The sequence below is a fragment of the Carassius auratus genome, chromosome 13 (assembly GCF_003368295.1).
Source record: "Carassius auratus strain Wakin chromosome 13, ASM336829v1, whole genome shotgun sequence".
In the NCBI taxonomy this organism is placed as follows: domain Eukaryota; kingdom Metazoa; phylum Chordata; class Actinopteri; order Cypriniformes; family Cyprinidae; genus Carassius; species Carassius auratus.
The window spans coordinates 5,674,567-5,689,442 of record NC_039255.1 but is presented as its reverse complement, the minus strand read 5'-3'; the positions used below and the strand labels follow the sequence as shown (position 1 = coordinate 5,689,442).

Genomic DNA, 14,876 nt, shown 5'->3' with positions numbered 1-14,876 from the left:
ATACACCTAACATAGCTCAAGCTGTCTTGTATTTTTCCATTGGGTTTTAATGCCAAACAATATCACAACATTGTTGTTGCACTTCTGCTTGTGTCTGTAACTGCTTCCTTGTTTCACTTCCTCATGTCCAGCCTGTCTGCGTCTTCACAGTGTGCTAGAGGACTTCTGTCCTGTTGACACTGTATATAAATAAAGATTGTTATTGAAATAGTTAGCTAACGACATTGGAGAACTAATGTATTTTTAATAAAATCAAGCTATCAGATGTAACAGTAACATTGTTAAATAATGTTTAGTACTGTATTTAAATATTAATAAACATTTAAAAACATTCATTTAACAGTTTATAATATGTCTATTTTATTTACAGTTGCATTTTTTAATTTTTTTATTTCTTCATTTAATTGATCATTTATTCCTTTATTTTATTTTTAAGTGGCGCATCTATCACTCACAGAAATTAACGATGGGCATTTATTTATAATTTTTTTAATACATTTTATCAATAAGTGGTGTTATAAAAAACATATATTTAATCTAATTTATATTATTTATAAAACTATATATATATATATAAACACTGACATTCAAAACTTTGGGGTCTTGTGCCCGCCAAGAGTGGTTTTATTTTATGAAATATAGATTAAAGACTATTCAAAATTACTGTTTTCTATTTGATAATGTTTTTTAAAAATGTAATTTACTTTTGTTAATACAAAGCTGAATGTTTGTGGGAACCATCATAATTTTTTTTCAGGATTCTTTGATGAATAAAGTTCTAAAGAACAGCCTTCATTTGAAATATGAATCTTTTTTAACATTGTAAATGTCTTTACTGTCACTTTTACCAGTTTAATAATCCCAAACTTTTGCTGTCTCGCTCTCTCTAGGTGATGGGGGTGCAGTAGCGTATGCTCTGGTTTCTGGCTCTGATCATAAGTTTGAGGTGGATGTGAGTACCGGTCTGGTGACTACAATGGATTACTTGGACTACGAGACCAAGACCAGCTATTTAATGAACGTCTCAGCCACAGATCAGTCTCCACCGTTCCACAGCAGCTACTGCACCGTCTACGTAACTTTACTCAATGAACTGGACGAAGCCGTGGCCTTTCTATCAGCCGGTTATGAAATATCGCTGATGGAGAACATCGCCTTGGGAACAGAGGTGGTCCAGGTGAAGGCGCAGTCAGCCGATAACCTGAACCAGCTGACGTACCGCTTCGACCCTGACACCTCACCTGCTGCTCTGGCGCTCTTTAAGATTGACGGGGTCACGGTGAGAACACATAATAGACAGGTTATATTTTGAAAGAAATGACTGCGGCGATATTAAGAAGTAAACATGATGCAATGAAGTGATGCAAATGCAACCCAAAAAGAAAAACACTATGTGATAGGGCAAAGACGATGACTTGTTTTTACTTTTTCGACTAGTCAGCAGGTCAGTGTTTGACTCAAGTAAATGACTACATCACGCAGCTTCTGGGTGTTTGTCGTTTCTGGCAAAGCTAGCAATGCAAATGTAGTACATTCTCTGGTCTGTTTAACACATTTACTGTGCTTAAATCCATCCAATAAGTGCAAACTGATATGGAAAAGCTTTACAGAGTCTGGGCAAGGAAATTGAAGGAAAAGACACATGACCCTAAAGCTTAAATCTTATTGGTCAGTGAGTTGTCTTGTGGCGTGAAAAAGCAAGCAAACAAATAGATACATACATTTCTTGCAGGGTGAAAAAACTGAAAAAAAAAAAAAAAATGAATATAACTAGACTGTAGGAAAAAAAACATTACAGGGATAAAATGGGTTTCTACCAGCTTGTCACAGAGAAAAATCCTGCTTGGTGTGAACAAAAACCACTTCACAGTTAAGCCTACTCGACTTTGGTGGAAATGATTTTGATTTAGTTCAGTCTTTAAAAAAAGATGTGGTAATTTCTCTAGATGGATCATGTAAAATGATAAAGGATTTTGTGCACTCTACAGGGTCGTATAACTGTGACGGGACTGCTGGACAGAGAGAGAGGCGATTCATACACTCTCACTGTTGTGGCCGATGATGGAGGACCCAAGAGAGGCTCCACCGTGGTAATGTGTTCCTGCATGATCTGTTCAATCTGTAAGACAGATTCACTAAAGCCTTCAGTGCATAGTGTAGAGAAGCCTGAATTGAGCACGATTTAAAGGAATAGTTCAGCCAAAAATGAAAATGTACTCACCCTCAGGCCTTTCAAGATGTAGATGAGTTTATCTCTTCATGGGAACAGATTTGGAGAAATGTAGCATTCCGTCACTTGCTCACCAATGGATCCTCTGCAGTGAATGGGTGCCGTCAGAATGAGTCCAAAAAAACATATAATCCACAAGTAATCCACATGACTCAATCATTTATTAATTTATTTGAATCATCATTTAATGTCATTATCTTCAAACTGTTGCTTCTGGCTAAAACAAGAGTCCTCTTTCAATAATATTACTTCCTCCAATGAAATATTCGTCTCATCTGAATCAGGAGAGAAATATGCACAGATCAAACACAGTTTATAAGCAAAAACAGTTCTAAGGAAATATGCTGGTTGATTTTAATGTGAGAGAACAACGGATGGTCTTTTTCACTGGAAGAAGTGTTATTATGGATTATAGTCAGAAGCCATAATGGCTTGATGATGGATTATTGTGAGGTTTTATCAGCTGAACTCTCATTCTGATGGAAGCCATTCACTGAAGAGGATCCGTTGATGATCAAGTGATGTAATGATACATTTCTCTAAAGGAAGAAACAAAGTCATCTACATCTTGGTTTAGTAAATCTTCCACAAATCTCCCTTTTGTTGGGAACTATTCCTTTAAAAATGAATGTCTGTAAACATTGTATCCAGTAGCTAACATGAGAGTGATGTGAAATGTATATGACGATATGATTATGATATACTATATAAAACGTGTAATTTAACCTGTGTGATTCTTTTTTCTGATTTCCTTCCTGATGCACATTTGTAGAAGGTATGTAATTGATTTCTAATGATAAAGGCCATTTTATTGCAATATGCTATCAGAAAAACATCTCATTTTCCATCACTCTGACAGGTGTCAATCACCGTTCTCGATGAGAATGACAACAGCCCTGAGTTTGACATCACTTCGGATTTGTCAGTGGCTATTCCAGAGGACACACCAATCGGCCAGAGAGTTGCTGTGGTGTTGGCACGGGACAAAGATGCTGGAAGGAATGGACTGGTGAGGGAGAGAAACATTCAAAACACTGCTGAATGAGTTGTCTTTCATTCGTAACCCCTCTTGTCTCCGTCAGGTGAATTTCACATTGATCGCGGGGAACATGCAGGATGTGTTTAAGATCAACACAGCCAATAATACATATGGAGAGGTTTACTTGAACGCCCGCCTGGACCGTGAAGCTGTTGACCGTTACCTGCTTAAAGTGAGAGAGAAACACTACGCACACATGCTATGGCTCTTTACCAGACTCTTAGATTTCCTATGCAACATTTTATATCGTACGCATGCTCCCTTGTTTTTAAAAGGCATGTTTTATTAGACATATACATTACAGTTCAAAAGTTTCAATAGGGGTTAATAGGATTTATTTCTTTTTTATTAATATTTTTATTTAGGGGTTTTATTTATTTATTTAGGATTCATTTCATTTCATTCATCAAAGATTCCTGAAAAAAAGTATAAAAAAATACATTATGCTTTCCACTGAAACATTAAGCAGCACATCAAGATACTAAACTGATTTCTGAAGGATCACGTGACACTGAAGACTGGAGTAATGATGCTAAAAATTCAGCTTTGCATCACAGGAATAAACTACATTTTAAAATAAATTCAAATAGAAAATTGCACAAATTTGAACAATATTACTGTTTAATTAAAGGAAGTCCATATGAAGGCATCTCACTTTGAATAAGAAAATGTCCAGACAGAACCATGCAAGGTCACAGTGTGTTACGTGACTTTGTACACGTTTCCTTGTAGTTAAATTTAGCATGTTTTGAATAATTAGCACTGAGGTATTTAGGAGTTTATTTACTGATGTCCACGTGGATTCGTGCGTGTGTTAATGTGTTCGGAACAGGTGCGGGCGACAGATAACGGTTCCCCTCCGAGGTTCACGGATGTGTCGCTCACAGTGAATATTCTGGATGTGAACGATAACCCTCCCATGCTGCAGAGCCCTCGTGGGTACAACGTCAGCATCAGTGAGGTCAGAACCACAGCACCTCAAACCAATGACATCAACATCACAGGTTCTAGGTGTTGGTCTTTCAAATGTCTGCATGCAACACGTCCAAAAAAAAGTTAAAAGTAGACAAAAATCTAAACTAATGATGTATTTTAATATAAAATATATATATATATCTAAAATACCAGTGTGCATATGTGTGTGTTTTAGAATGTGGGTGGCGGTACATCTGTCCTGCGTGTTGGAGCGACGGATCGGGACATCGGACCCAATGCCATGCTGTCGTACTACATCACCGGCGGTAACCAGGACCTGACCTTCAGAATGGACCGTATGACGGGAGAGATAGTGACCCGACCGTCACCTCCTGACAGAGAAAAACAGCAGCAGTACACACTCGCTGTGACTGTGGAAGATGACGGAATGCCGCCTTTATCAGTGAGTGTGTATGTGTGTGTTAGTTAGTTTGGGTCTGTTTTTCTTTCTAATCTTTCATCAGAATAGTCTCTGCCTCTAATTTATTCACCAAGGCCACATGTGTGGAGAAAAGTAATATATTAGCCTACATTTCAAGATCGAGTCCGATCCCAGCAGATACAATAAAATCCCACCTGTTCATTAATTAATCATCATTTTTATTATCTTTTCTGACTCTAAATATAAGATACTACATTTGCTCTTTACAAAGCCTGTCTGAACAACTAAACAGCAAAAACAGGAAACCACAACCAGCCTTATTTCTGAAGCAGGAAGTTGCACACTCTAGAGCTCGTGGATTCCTGTTGTGAACTTCACAGCGGTCTCGGTTGCATCAAGTGTGACTTTTGGGCCTTTAGTATCTGTATCCACTTTATAAAACCATTTTATAAATGCTGAGTGCTCAAAAATCAGATTAAAACATTTTGGGAATATTGATTGAGTTTCAAATGACTTCACTTAAACAGAGAGATGACGGACTAATTAGAAATACAGAAAAGGCCAGTTTCATCTTAGTTAAATGTTTTGGTTGTTAGTAGAGGTTTGGTAGGTTCCTGATAATGGTTTAGAGGCCCTCTCACCCGTTGGGTTGGCCGTCTGATGTCTCAGACACTTCCGAGTAATTGAGGAGATTATTTGTTGCATGAACACAGCACAAGGACTCTCAGTTCTCACCAGAACTTTTTATTTGTTTGTATTTTTATAAAACAAGATATAAGCAATCGGTTTTCAATAATATCAGCAGATGTATAACAGCATTGTCCCTGGAGCTACAGATACATTACTATCTAGCTGTACAGGCATGTGCAACTTCAATTGTACAAACTGGCATAATGGCATATTTATCAGCATATTTACAATATTTGCAATCATTCAACTACAAACCATCCATTTATTAACAAAGCAAAGTTTTGGCACTTTTTTTATGGCAGTGGATTTCAGCTTTCAAGCTTCCTGAAAATGGTTTCCAGCTCTCTTTTTTTTCATTTGGATGGGAAATAATGGAAACACTCACACACACTTACACACATAAATCAGATAAAATAAAAAAAATCAATACAAAATAGACCTCGAAAATCTTGTTTTCGAGCCCCCAGGCCCCTTAAAGCCACAGGTGACACGAGAGATGTGAGAGAGTGGCATTGTGTTTGATTGTCACTGATGCAACATTTACCACAGACAAAAAACAAAAGAACAATCTGCACTCATTCTGAGGGAATGCATCATGAAGCTACATACATCATAAAAGCACCACACTCACCGCGAGAGGGTTTAAAACACCCTGTCATTTCTCAGCAGGTCTGACGGTGAGTGTAACTGAGAACATCGCTTTTCCACCGACACATGCTGGTGCTGGTCCCAATCTGGGCCCGTTACATAAAGACACTAAACCATCAATTATTTTAGATTTTGAAACAAACAGTCATTTGCATCTTCGTTCAGCTCTAAAATTAATGGAAAACAGGCCCGTTGTTTGATCTGCAGCGAAACCGGGACCAGCACAGGCACCATTTCAGTGAGAAAGTGATAACTGAGTACTTTGGCACTGACATACTGTGTATGGAGGAAATAACCACTGAGAAACGGAGTACTGAGATGTGTAAAACAGGAGTGAATGAGGTATTAATACATCCCTCTGAAAGAGAGCGGATGAACTGATTGTTTCAGTTGAAAAGGAGGTGAGAATGAGGATAGATAGAGAGTAAAATGGTCTTTTAAGTGCAAATGAAACCACGGTGTGACTGACACACAAAGCACGTGATGAACAGAAACGTGTGCAAACAGCAATGCTGAAATCATTTTTTTTTTCAACTTAAATGGCACAAAAGAATATCTTTGGATCATCTTCATTAAAATTCCCTGTGATCAGCTCTCCCTAGTGCCCTGACTTGTGAAATATTAAGGACAGTCAACAGATAAAGGGTCCCACCGTCATACGAGAGAGTTCAGTTCTCGTTTTTGGGGGGGTGGGTCTCTCCTCATCTTCTTTGCAGAAGACAGGAAGAACAGAGGCATGATGATGTGGAGGAGAAGGAAGAAGAACTAGTTATTCCTAGGGTGGACGTGACGTCTTTTACTCCATCAAGTTGGGACACTCAGGAATGGGTTCTGGGAAAATAAAGTAAAATTATTACCTTATAATGTTAAAAAAACTCTGACCATTTTTTCCACCCTTTCTCTAATCTTTATAATTACCAAGTCTGTTTCTGTTACTGCGTCTTTAAGACTAAGAAGTGAATGAAATGCCCTCTGTTTTGATTGTGTATGCTCTACATATGAAATGTGTGGTGTTGCCAGGCTGTGTGGGCGATCCATATGTAAATATGCCATTTTTAATGTGTCAATGAATGGTGTGAATGGGATGTGGTGGGTGCTTTGAATAATGAATGTAAGTAGAGTATGTTTACACAGCAGTCTTAGACTGTCCATTACTATTTTCCATTTCTGCATGTAACATTCCAATGCAAATAACATCGTCTTCAAGGTAAACATTAAATCAAGTTTTTTTCATTATTTAGGAACTGAATGCATGATTTCGACATTGCTTGTGTCATGCTTTACTGTTTGAGCTGCAGGAAAGTTATGTGTATTATGCAATTTATTTCAAAATAGCAAGGAAAACTCATATTTTAAGGTCTTTAAAGTCATCATGAAATTAGAATTTACCCCATTTACTCTCTTAATACGCATTCCCGGGTTTATTAAGCACATTTTTCCCAGATTTCAATTTCAATAATGGGAAATGTACTTTATCATAAAAATAAATCTTGTTATTTCATTATGCAAACTTTACTTATTTTAATTTATATTATTCAAAATTGTGTGTTTTCGTAATTGATCAAATTAAAATGACTTTGCATACAATGTTTTTGCTGTTGGGTTTGACATTAACGTGTCTGTGTGGGAATACAGAACTGTCTGTGTATGTGCCAGTAGGTCATGTATAATGAAGAAACACACATGAAAGTAGGCACGCATGCACACACACGTTCTTGGTTTCTCAGAATCCACTTTGCCATCAGAGAAGCAGAAATGGGTGTTGTGAAATGAGGGAGAAAAGGGGAAATTGACATTCTGTAAATTCCGCTGAGTTAAAGGTTAACGGAGAGGAGGCGTGTGTCTGTGTATGTTTGGAGACTGAGCTGGACCTCATAACACTCGCCTACTCACGAGACTCGGGGTTTTGTATGATTGTGTGCAGATTTGCATGCGTGTTTTAAGTTTTCATTGAAAATATGGGTACATCCTGTGACTATGGTGAGGAAGAAAAATATGTCTGTTTGTGTGGTATGTGCACATTTGATGAAAATGTTGTATGTGTAACATCACTGTGTGTGTGTGTGTAATTGTGCCCCAGATGTTTCTTGTCGCCTGCATAGCAGTGACAAGCTTTAGCAATCTAGCTGGAGTTGGATTACAGTTTTGTGTGTGTGTGTGTGTGTGTGTGTGTGTGATAAAGTCATACCATTTGCTGGGAAAAACAATTCTCCTTGTATGTTTGGAGAGAACAGAGAGCCGGAATCTGACAGTAGGTGGCGTCCTGTTTCAGACGACTGCCTCATTATTTGGGATACAGTCCGAGGTTTAGGTTGTGGGGAATCACCCAAAAACACTGGGTTCTCATGGGCCTGTGCTTCACTAGAAAGAGAGATTATAAATTAATATGTACTCAAAATATCAATATCTCAAATCAAAAGTAGCTAATAATAAATGATAGGAATTTAGAAGGAAGATCTAGTTTATTACCATAAAAAAGTCACAATACAATACAAGAAAAAAAAAGATTTATTGGTTTTAAACATTAGCTTTGTTCTGCAATTACTTGTTTGTATTTATATTAATTTAAAGGTGAAATTCAGTTTGTATGTTTTTGTGAGATTCAGCCAAATATCCTTTGTTGTTTAGTCTAAGTGTTTTGGTCACTATAAAACTCACCTGTCCATACGCACCAGCTCTTGTGCACCTGATAAAAACAGGAACAGGAAATGGTTCATAGTGAGAAAGGATATGCAGTCTCTTTAAAACAATTAGTGCAGCTACTATACTCCCATCAGCAGTCTCTGCAGTGCAAGCGTACTCTCACACACAATATAGGTCAGAGTAAGTGTGTGTGTGTGTGTACTCACGTCTGTGTCGGTCTACTGTTTGTCTCTGTCTGTACACCATCATCAGTATGAGCGGAAGGCACAGAATGAAAACAACACAGGCTGTGATAGCCAGACCTTCAGCCACCGAGTCTAAAAAAGAAAAACAGAGACGTTACTGGTGCAAAACAGAAAAGAAATTAAATGCATCGTTCAGCCAAAAATTCTGTCATCATTTACTCCACATCTCTGTGAGTTTCTAGAGCTGAACTAAAAAGGAGGTATTTTTCAACCTAACACTTTCTGGTCCTCATTGATTTTTCATAGTATTTTTTTTTTCTTCCACACTATGGAAGTCAATGGTGAAAACTTGTTGGTTATCCACTTATAAAGGTTTGGAAAAAATTGAGGGTAAATGATGATTGGATTTTAATTTTGGGGTGAACTATCCCTTTAAGTTTACATTGTCAGACAGACTCATACTTGTCTGAGAACTTTATATTTAAATTTGAGAGGAACTTGCATTTAACAAAATTGGAAGCTAGTTCTCAGAAAAACTAGCAGATGCCACTTTGACAGACTTTCTAAATGTTTTAATACTTTTAAGAGCCATTGTATAATGTGTGTGTGGTGTTGAATGTACCATCTGAAGGCCTGTGAGACCACTCCACACACTTCAGACTGTCGTTGCGAGTATTTGCCGTCGCTGTGGAAATGTGACATGTTAAGATCACACAAAAACAGAGGGGATGAATGTCACACTTGACCTCTCTCCTCACTCACTTACATGGCACCACATTCAGGTAGATGAATTCATGGGCCCCCTGCTCCACCTTTTGCTTGGTATGAACTTCCAGAAGCAGACAGCAGTATTTTCCCTGGTCCTTGTGCTTGATGTTCTGCAAGATGATAGAGAAAGACTTGCCGTCTTCGATGTATTGCACTCCAATTGTGCGGTTGGAGTGACTGGACCCGCGTGGATGTTCACCCTTGTGGCAGTGCTCCTGCGAGCGAGGGGTGAAGAGCCAGGTGTTCCACATCTTATCCTCCGAATATGTCTTGGATCCGGACTGAACACATGTTAAAGTGACATTGGCTCCTTCAGGACACTCGTAGACCTGATGAGGCACGGAGACACTGAAAGAGTGGCGCTCACCGCTCACTGGAGAGACAGAGAGAGAAAACAGTGTAAATGTAATATTCAATATGATGTGTATGACATTTTGGATCCTAAAAATACTTTTACACAACCCAGCTTAATTACTGCAGACATCGGTAAAGCTTTTGTAAGTTGATTTTCTCAGAAAATGGAAATGCATAAAAATATTTAAAGTTGAAATTTGACTATTCATTTTGAATTTGAATTTCAACCTTTCTTTCTTTCTTTTTTTTATGTCAGCAGAGGCAAAGACATTCAGCAATATCTGTTTTTGACAGTGGATTTCTTGAGCTTCCTCATAGAAAGCATATATTTGGTGTTGTAATGTGTGAAACTCAGCACTTTAGAGTCAGCTGACCACATGTGCTTCGCTGCACATTTCTCAGAGCTTGTTTACTGCAGTGTCTCTGGCTGTGCTTTAGCGGCTGTCTTTATCTTAAAAATGTTCAATCACTGTCAAAAATTGAGGCAGGCATTTAAAAAGTATCACTGAACAAGTAATTTGTTAAACATTATTATATTATTTTTTTTTAATAATTTTAATATCAAATCACTTTTCAGTATCTCCTTATTGTGAAATGTTTAATTTTATATAAATACATGCATATATATATATATTTACACATTAATTATCAAAGTGTATGAGTGTCACTGAACAAGAGATTGGTCAGACATTATTATATTATATAGTTTTTAACTTTTTATTCATAAGTCTTATAATTTCTAATCAATTTATCAAATTGTTGTGAAATATTTATATGCGTGTGTGATATATTTCTATGTGCATACTCAATTATTTTTTATTTTAAATCAATAAATGACTTGCTTGAAATCGGTGCTTTCTAACTCCATTCACATCAGTACATGTTTAAGTGTTGCTTAAATGTATACTAAATTTGTATACTAAACTACAATAGAAATTCTAAAAAAAAATTGGAAAAACAAGCTTTGTGAAACCCGGATGTGCTCAGTGCAAGCAAAGCATTTCCACCACATTAATGAACAAACAACAGCAGGTGTCACTTCAGACTTCAGTCCTCTGCTGCTATTGTTTCTTATATCCATAACCATGTTTGTGCTTAACTTGTATTGTGTGTGTGTGTAGAAGGGTGGCACAGCGAGTGCATTGTTTCCTATCCTGTAATAGACAAAACAGACCTACACCCAAATCACACATACAAACCTTATGAGCTAAAGCTGAATGTTCAGCAACAAGACAAATAACATAGGAAAGACCCAGATTTCTCATGAATGGATAAATATTTCCTATATTTATGAATGACTGAAATATATATTGACTGGTTAAATGCATGGCTGCCTGTCGGTCAGAAACATGTGTAGTTGACCTTAATGTGTGTAAAGCGTTCTTCATTTAAGATGCCCTGAGTGACTTAAATGTACATAGCTTAAGTCTATGTGTATGTGTGTCAGGAAGAGGCAATAGGAAATGGCGTCTTTGTGATAAAGTGCACTCATAGCCTGTCTCTCACAGACACAATACAGTTCCAACCCCTCCTGCCCTATTATTCCCTATAAACCTTATCCGTCCCCATGTTCCCAATCAGCGTTCATAATAATCCACTCCAAGGCTCCATTTTCCATCCCGTGAGATCCTTGTGCTGGGAATCCGTTCAGGCAGCTGCAAGGGGTTCAACACGTCTTTGTTGTGACTGGATGAAATACTACCCTGCGCTTTGGACATAATCGTGCTGTCGCTGAGTACTGGGTCGTGATTAGATCAAAGGCATGCTAGGAGAGTTTTAGAGGCAGAGCCAATCCAAACCGTCGCTTAAAAAGCATAAAAGCCATTGATCCGTTCAAGAAGTGTTCAAAACAACATAAGCACAATTCAAATTTATTGTTGACTGATAACAAGAGCCCAGAACATTCTCAGACTCATCTTAGAGAGAGAAATAATAATGAAACTTTCCCTGCTTGAGGGCATCTGTCTGCAAATGTGTTTATCTGTGACATCAACACAAGAGCATCTGTGTCACAGAAGTTACACGGACATCAGAATCCATCCTGTACTTCAGTCCTGATATTTGAAGAATGGCATTTATATGCCACTTTGTCAAGATTGTGCTTCATATAAAAGTCACATAAGCATATATTTATGGTAATGGGTAATTCAGACACTAAGTTTCATGGAAGTCAAAAAAAGGTCAGGAGAAGTGCATTTTTATATTTGTGTCAACTGTTATTTTAAAGAAAGAACCCCCTTGTCAGCCCCCACCTACATGTTAGTCTCATTTCTTGATATCTCTAGTTGTATGAGCCTTGTTAAAAGGTGTTAAAAAAAGCCTTACGGGTTCTGAAAACCACTCTCTCATCTGAAGAGAGCGTGACTATGAGGGACTGTCCCGTTTCACCTGAAACCTCCTGCAGATCAGTATCTGCAGTCCCTCAACTTCATGTATTGTTTTCGTAAAAGACTATTTTACATTTCCAGAAGCAAAATCAGTAATATCTTTGTGGATTTTCTGGGCTGATTTGTATTCGAAATAGAAAATGTTTTAAAAAGGCACAATTTCTTGTTAAAGAAATTGTCAATAACAATTAAGCAATAATAATGTTTGCTTTAGCAAGCAACGCTCATTGTTGCACCATCCTTCGTTACCTTGCATTATTATTCTCTTAGTTCTTAGTTAATAATTTTGACGTCTTTGTATTTTTACAGAGCAGGCAATGTGGATTTAGCCTTTAATGAGGAACCACAAACCCAGGGGGTCGGAAATGTAATCCAGGTGCAATATCCGCAGATAGTCTCAATCCTTCTGGGATCCTTTCTTCCTGTCTCTCTCTAATAAATATATGCTCTGTATCTACGTTAAAAACACATATTGATTTCTCAAGCCTGGTTAGGATGAAACCATCAGGCTTTTTAAGAAATATTCCATGTGCTCACTCATGGAATCGATAACCCCTGCATGGAGAACTGATCTGACGGATACTCAGCTTTAACAGCTTCCCTCTTGAAACAAACCTCACACCTCCTGCCGCTTCCTGAAGACCCACATCTCATACTGTTTAGCTTTAGACCAACCGCACTAAAATTGGCAAAAATCAATATTAGCTAAATGATAAACCAGTCATAGTCTATGGATTAATGGCTTCATTTGCAAATTGAAACTGGGTAAATTCAACTGAAACATGGATTATTTTCATATAAAACCTTGTATATAGTTTTGGCAAACAGAGGCTTTAATGTATTTTTTGTTTAAGTTGTTGTTGTTTTTTTTTGTGGCCTAATGGTTAGATAGTCAGGCTGAAAACTCAAAGGTCACAGGTTTGAGTCTGGGTTCCGGCTGGGAGACTCCTCTAAGATTTTGGGTAGAGTATGTAGGTGTGCTCTCTCTACTTAAACATCCCAGTAGCCCCTCACTGCGGAACACAAGATCCAGGGTGAGTGCGCTGCGCAGACCGATCTGTGTATGACATCAAAGGACCGCGATTTGATACATTCGATGACATCAAAGTATAGCTCTTACGGTACAATGATCACTATCACTATGATGTCATAAAACGATCGGTCTGCGCAGATGCGACTCAACATCAAGGATTTGCAACTGATATAAATTGCTAACGTCTAATAAATTCGGGTTAAGAAGACATGGGTGATTATAGCGTTAACTAATAGTCAAATGAGAGTAGCAGACGTTGAAAAAGCTGGTTTTATGTACATTTAGAACACTACCTACTGTTGATCAACTTAGCTAATTAAAATTAATTAGGCACTCCAACAACATATATTTACAAGCTAAGTATTTAACGTTTTAGGATTTGCTAACTGTTTAACGCCCACTAACGTTTAAGCCAACCAGCTAGATAAATCTTACTTCATTAAATAATATGGATTAATTAATAAACAGCATTATGAAATTATTTGCTTGTTATCTCTACGCACGAGAAAGCATTAAGTCAGCGACTGATGCCCCAAAACTTTGATCGTTATTGTAGGTATGACTTCACCAAATATATACGTACTTGGCCAGAATTACACGGCTTTAAACCACGGTAGAAAATTAAAAAGAGTGGTTAAACTAATGTTCAGGAAAGTAACGTTAGCGTGTCGCGGAATAAAAGTGTTAGTTGAGCTGTAAAATAACACAATCGATGAGACAGATGACGGTCTTTTTGTAGAGTCGAGTGCTGAATTCTGGCTAAAACTTGAGGGGAGGAAAAGTTGGTTTTTAGTTTTAAAGCAAGCTGACACACGCCCGATCAGCCTTGAGAACGTTTCACGACTAAACAAATGTCCGAATCAGGCCGTTCACACAGAACGCTCTTGGAACGCAACAGGACTGAAAAGAACGCGGAGGTCTCGTGAACCACAATATTAAAACGCAATAAAAGGGCAAAACGAGACTGACGGCTAAATACGTCAGTGTGAAGCATATATACACAGAATGTCTATGAATATATAGCCTATATAAAAAAAAAAACAGCGCATTAATGCAAAAACCCGTTTTGTATGACTAGTCCAGGAATAAAGTTCAGAGTAGATTTACCTTGAACCGCAATTAAGAGATGAAAGATGAGCAACAAAGCGCAAAATACATCCATCAGTCCTGATCTCCTGTAACGTTCACAAAGCTGTTGAAAGTCTATAGTTTCTCCAGGTGTGATGAAATAAATCGTATGTAGTCGTCCTCTTATTCCCGTGTATTGTGAACTGCTGTGCTGGCTCTTATAGTAAGTTGCTTCTCAGAATCAGAATCATATCAGAAGTAAAACACTGAAACAAGAAGTACCAACTTATTACACTTCTCTCCTCCCTAACCTTTAACTCCTCCCACAAATGCAGTTGGCTTTTTTCATAATGACATGTAAAAAAAAAAAAAAAAAAAAAAAAATCCAAAATTGTTTTATCTGTTGTCTGTTCAAACTGATTGAACTAAAATTATTTTAAAACTGTCCAAAAATGTTTTGGGTTATTTGTAGTT

The 14,876-nt window shown here is 37.6% G+C and overlaps 2 protein-coding genes across 2 annotated transcripts in view; one reads left to right on the top strand and one right to left on the bottom strand.

The window, feature by feature from the left end:
• The window catches only part of LOC113112423 (cadherin-23), a 197,163-nt gene that overhangs the window by 159,990 nt on the left and 22,297 nt on the right, over positions 1 to 14,876 (top strand). The window contains exons 30-36 of the mRNA XM_026277988.1: positions 891 to 1,279; positions 1,989 to 2,090; positions 3,003 to 3,005; positions 3,090 to 3,239; positions 3,313 to 3,441; positions 4,102 to 4,230; positions 4,420 to 4,647. Coding sequence (XP_026133773.1) covers positions 891 to 1,279; positions 1,989 to 2,090; positions 3,003 to 3,005; positions 3,090 to 3,239; positions 3,313 to 3,441; positions 4,102 to 4,230; positions 4,420 to 4,647 — 1,130 coding nt within the window. The remainder of the gene's footprint in view (positions 1 to 890; positions 1,280 to 1,988; positions 2,091 to 3,002; positions 3,006 to 3,089; positions 3,240 to 3,312; positions 3,442 to 4,101; positions 4,231 to 4,419; positions 4,648 to 14,876) is intronic.
• On the bottom strand, positions 5,663 to 14,671 carry LOC113112424 (V-type immunoglobulin domain-containing suppressor of T-cell activation-like). The gene is made up of 7 exons (XM_026277989.1): positions 14,442 to 14,671; positions 9,559 to 9,933; positions 9,415 to 9,477; positions 8,814 to 8,924; positions 8,623 to 8,650; positions 8,153 to 8,325; positions 5,663 to 6,795 (listed from the first exon to the last, which is right to left on the bottom strand). Exons 1-7 carry the CDS (start codon positions 14,494 to 14,496, stop codon positions 6,761 to 6,763), a joined length of 840 nt encoding a protein of 279 aa, XP_026133774.1. The 5' UTR covers positions 14,497 to 14,671; the 3' UTR covers positions 5,663 to 6,760.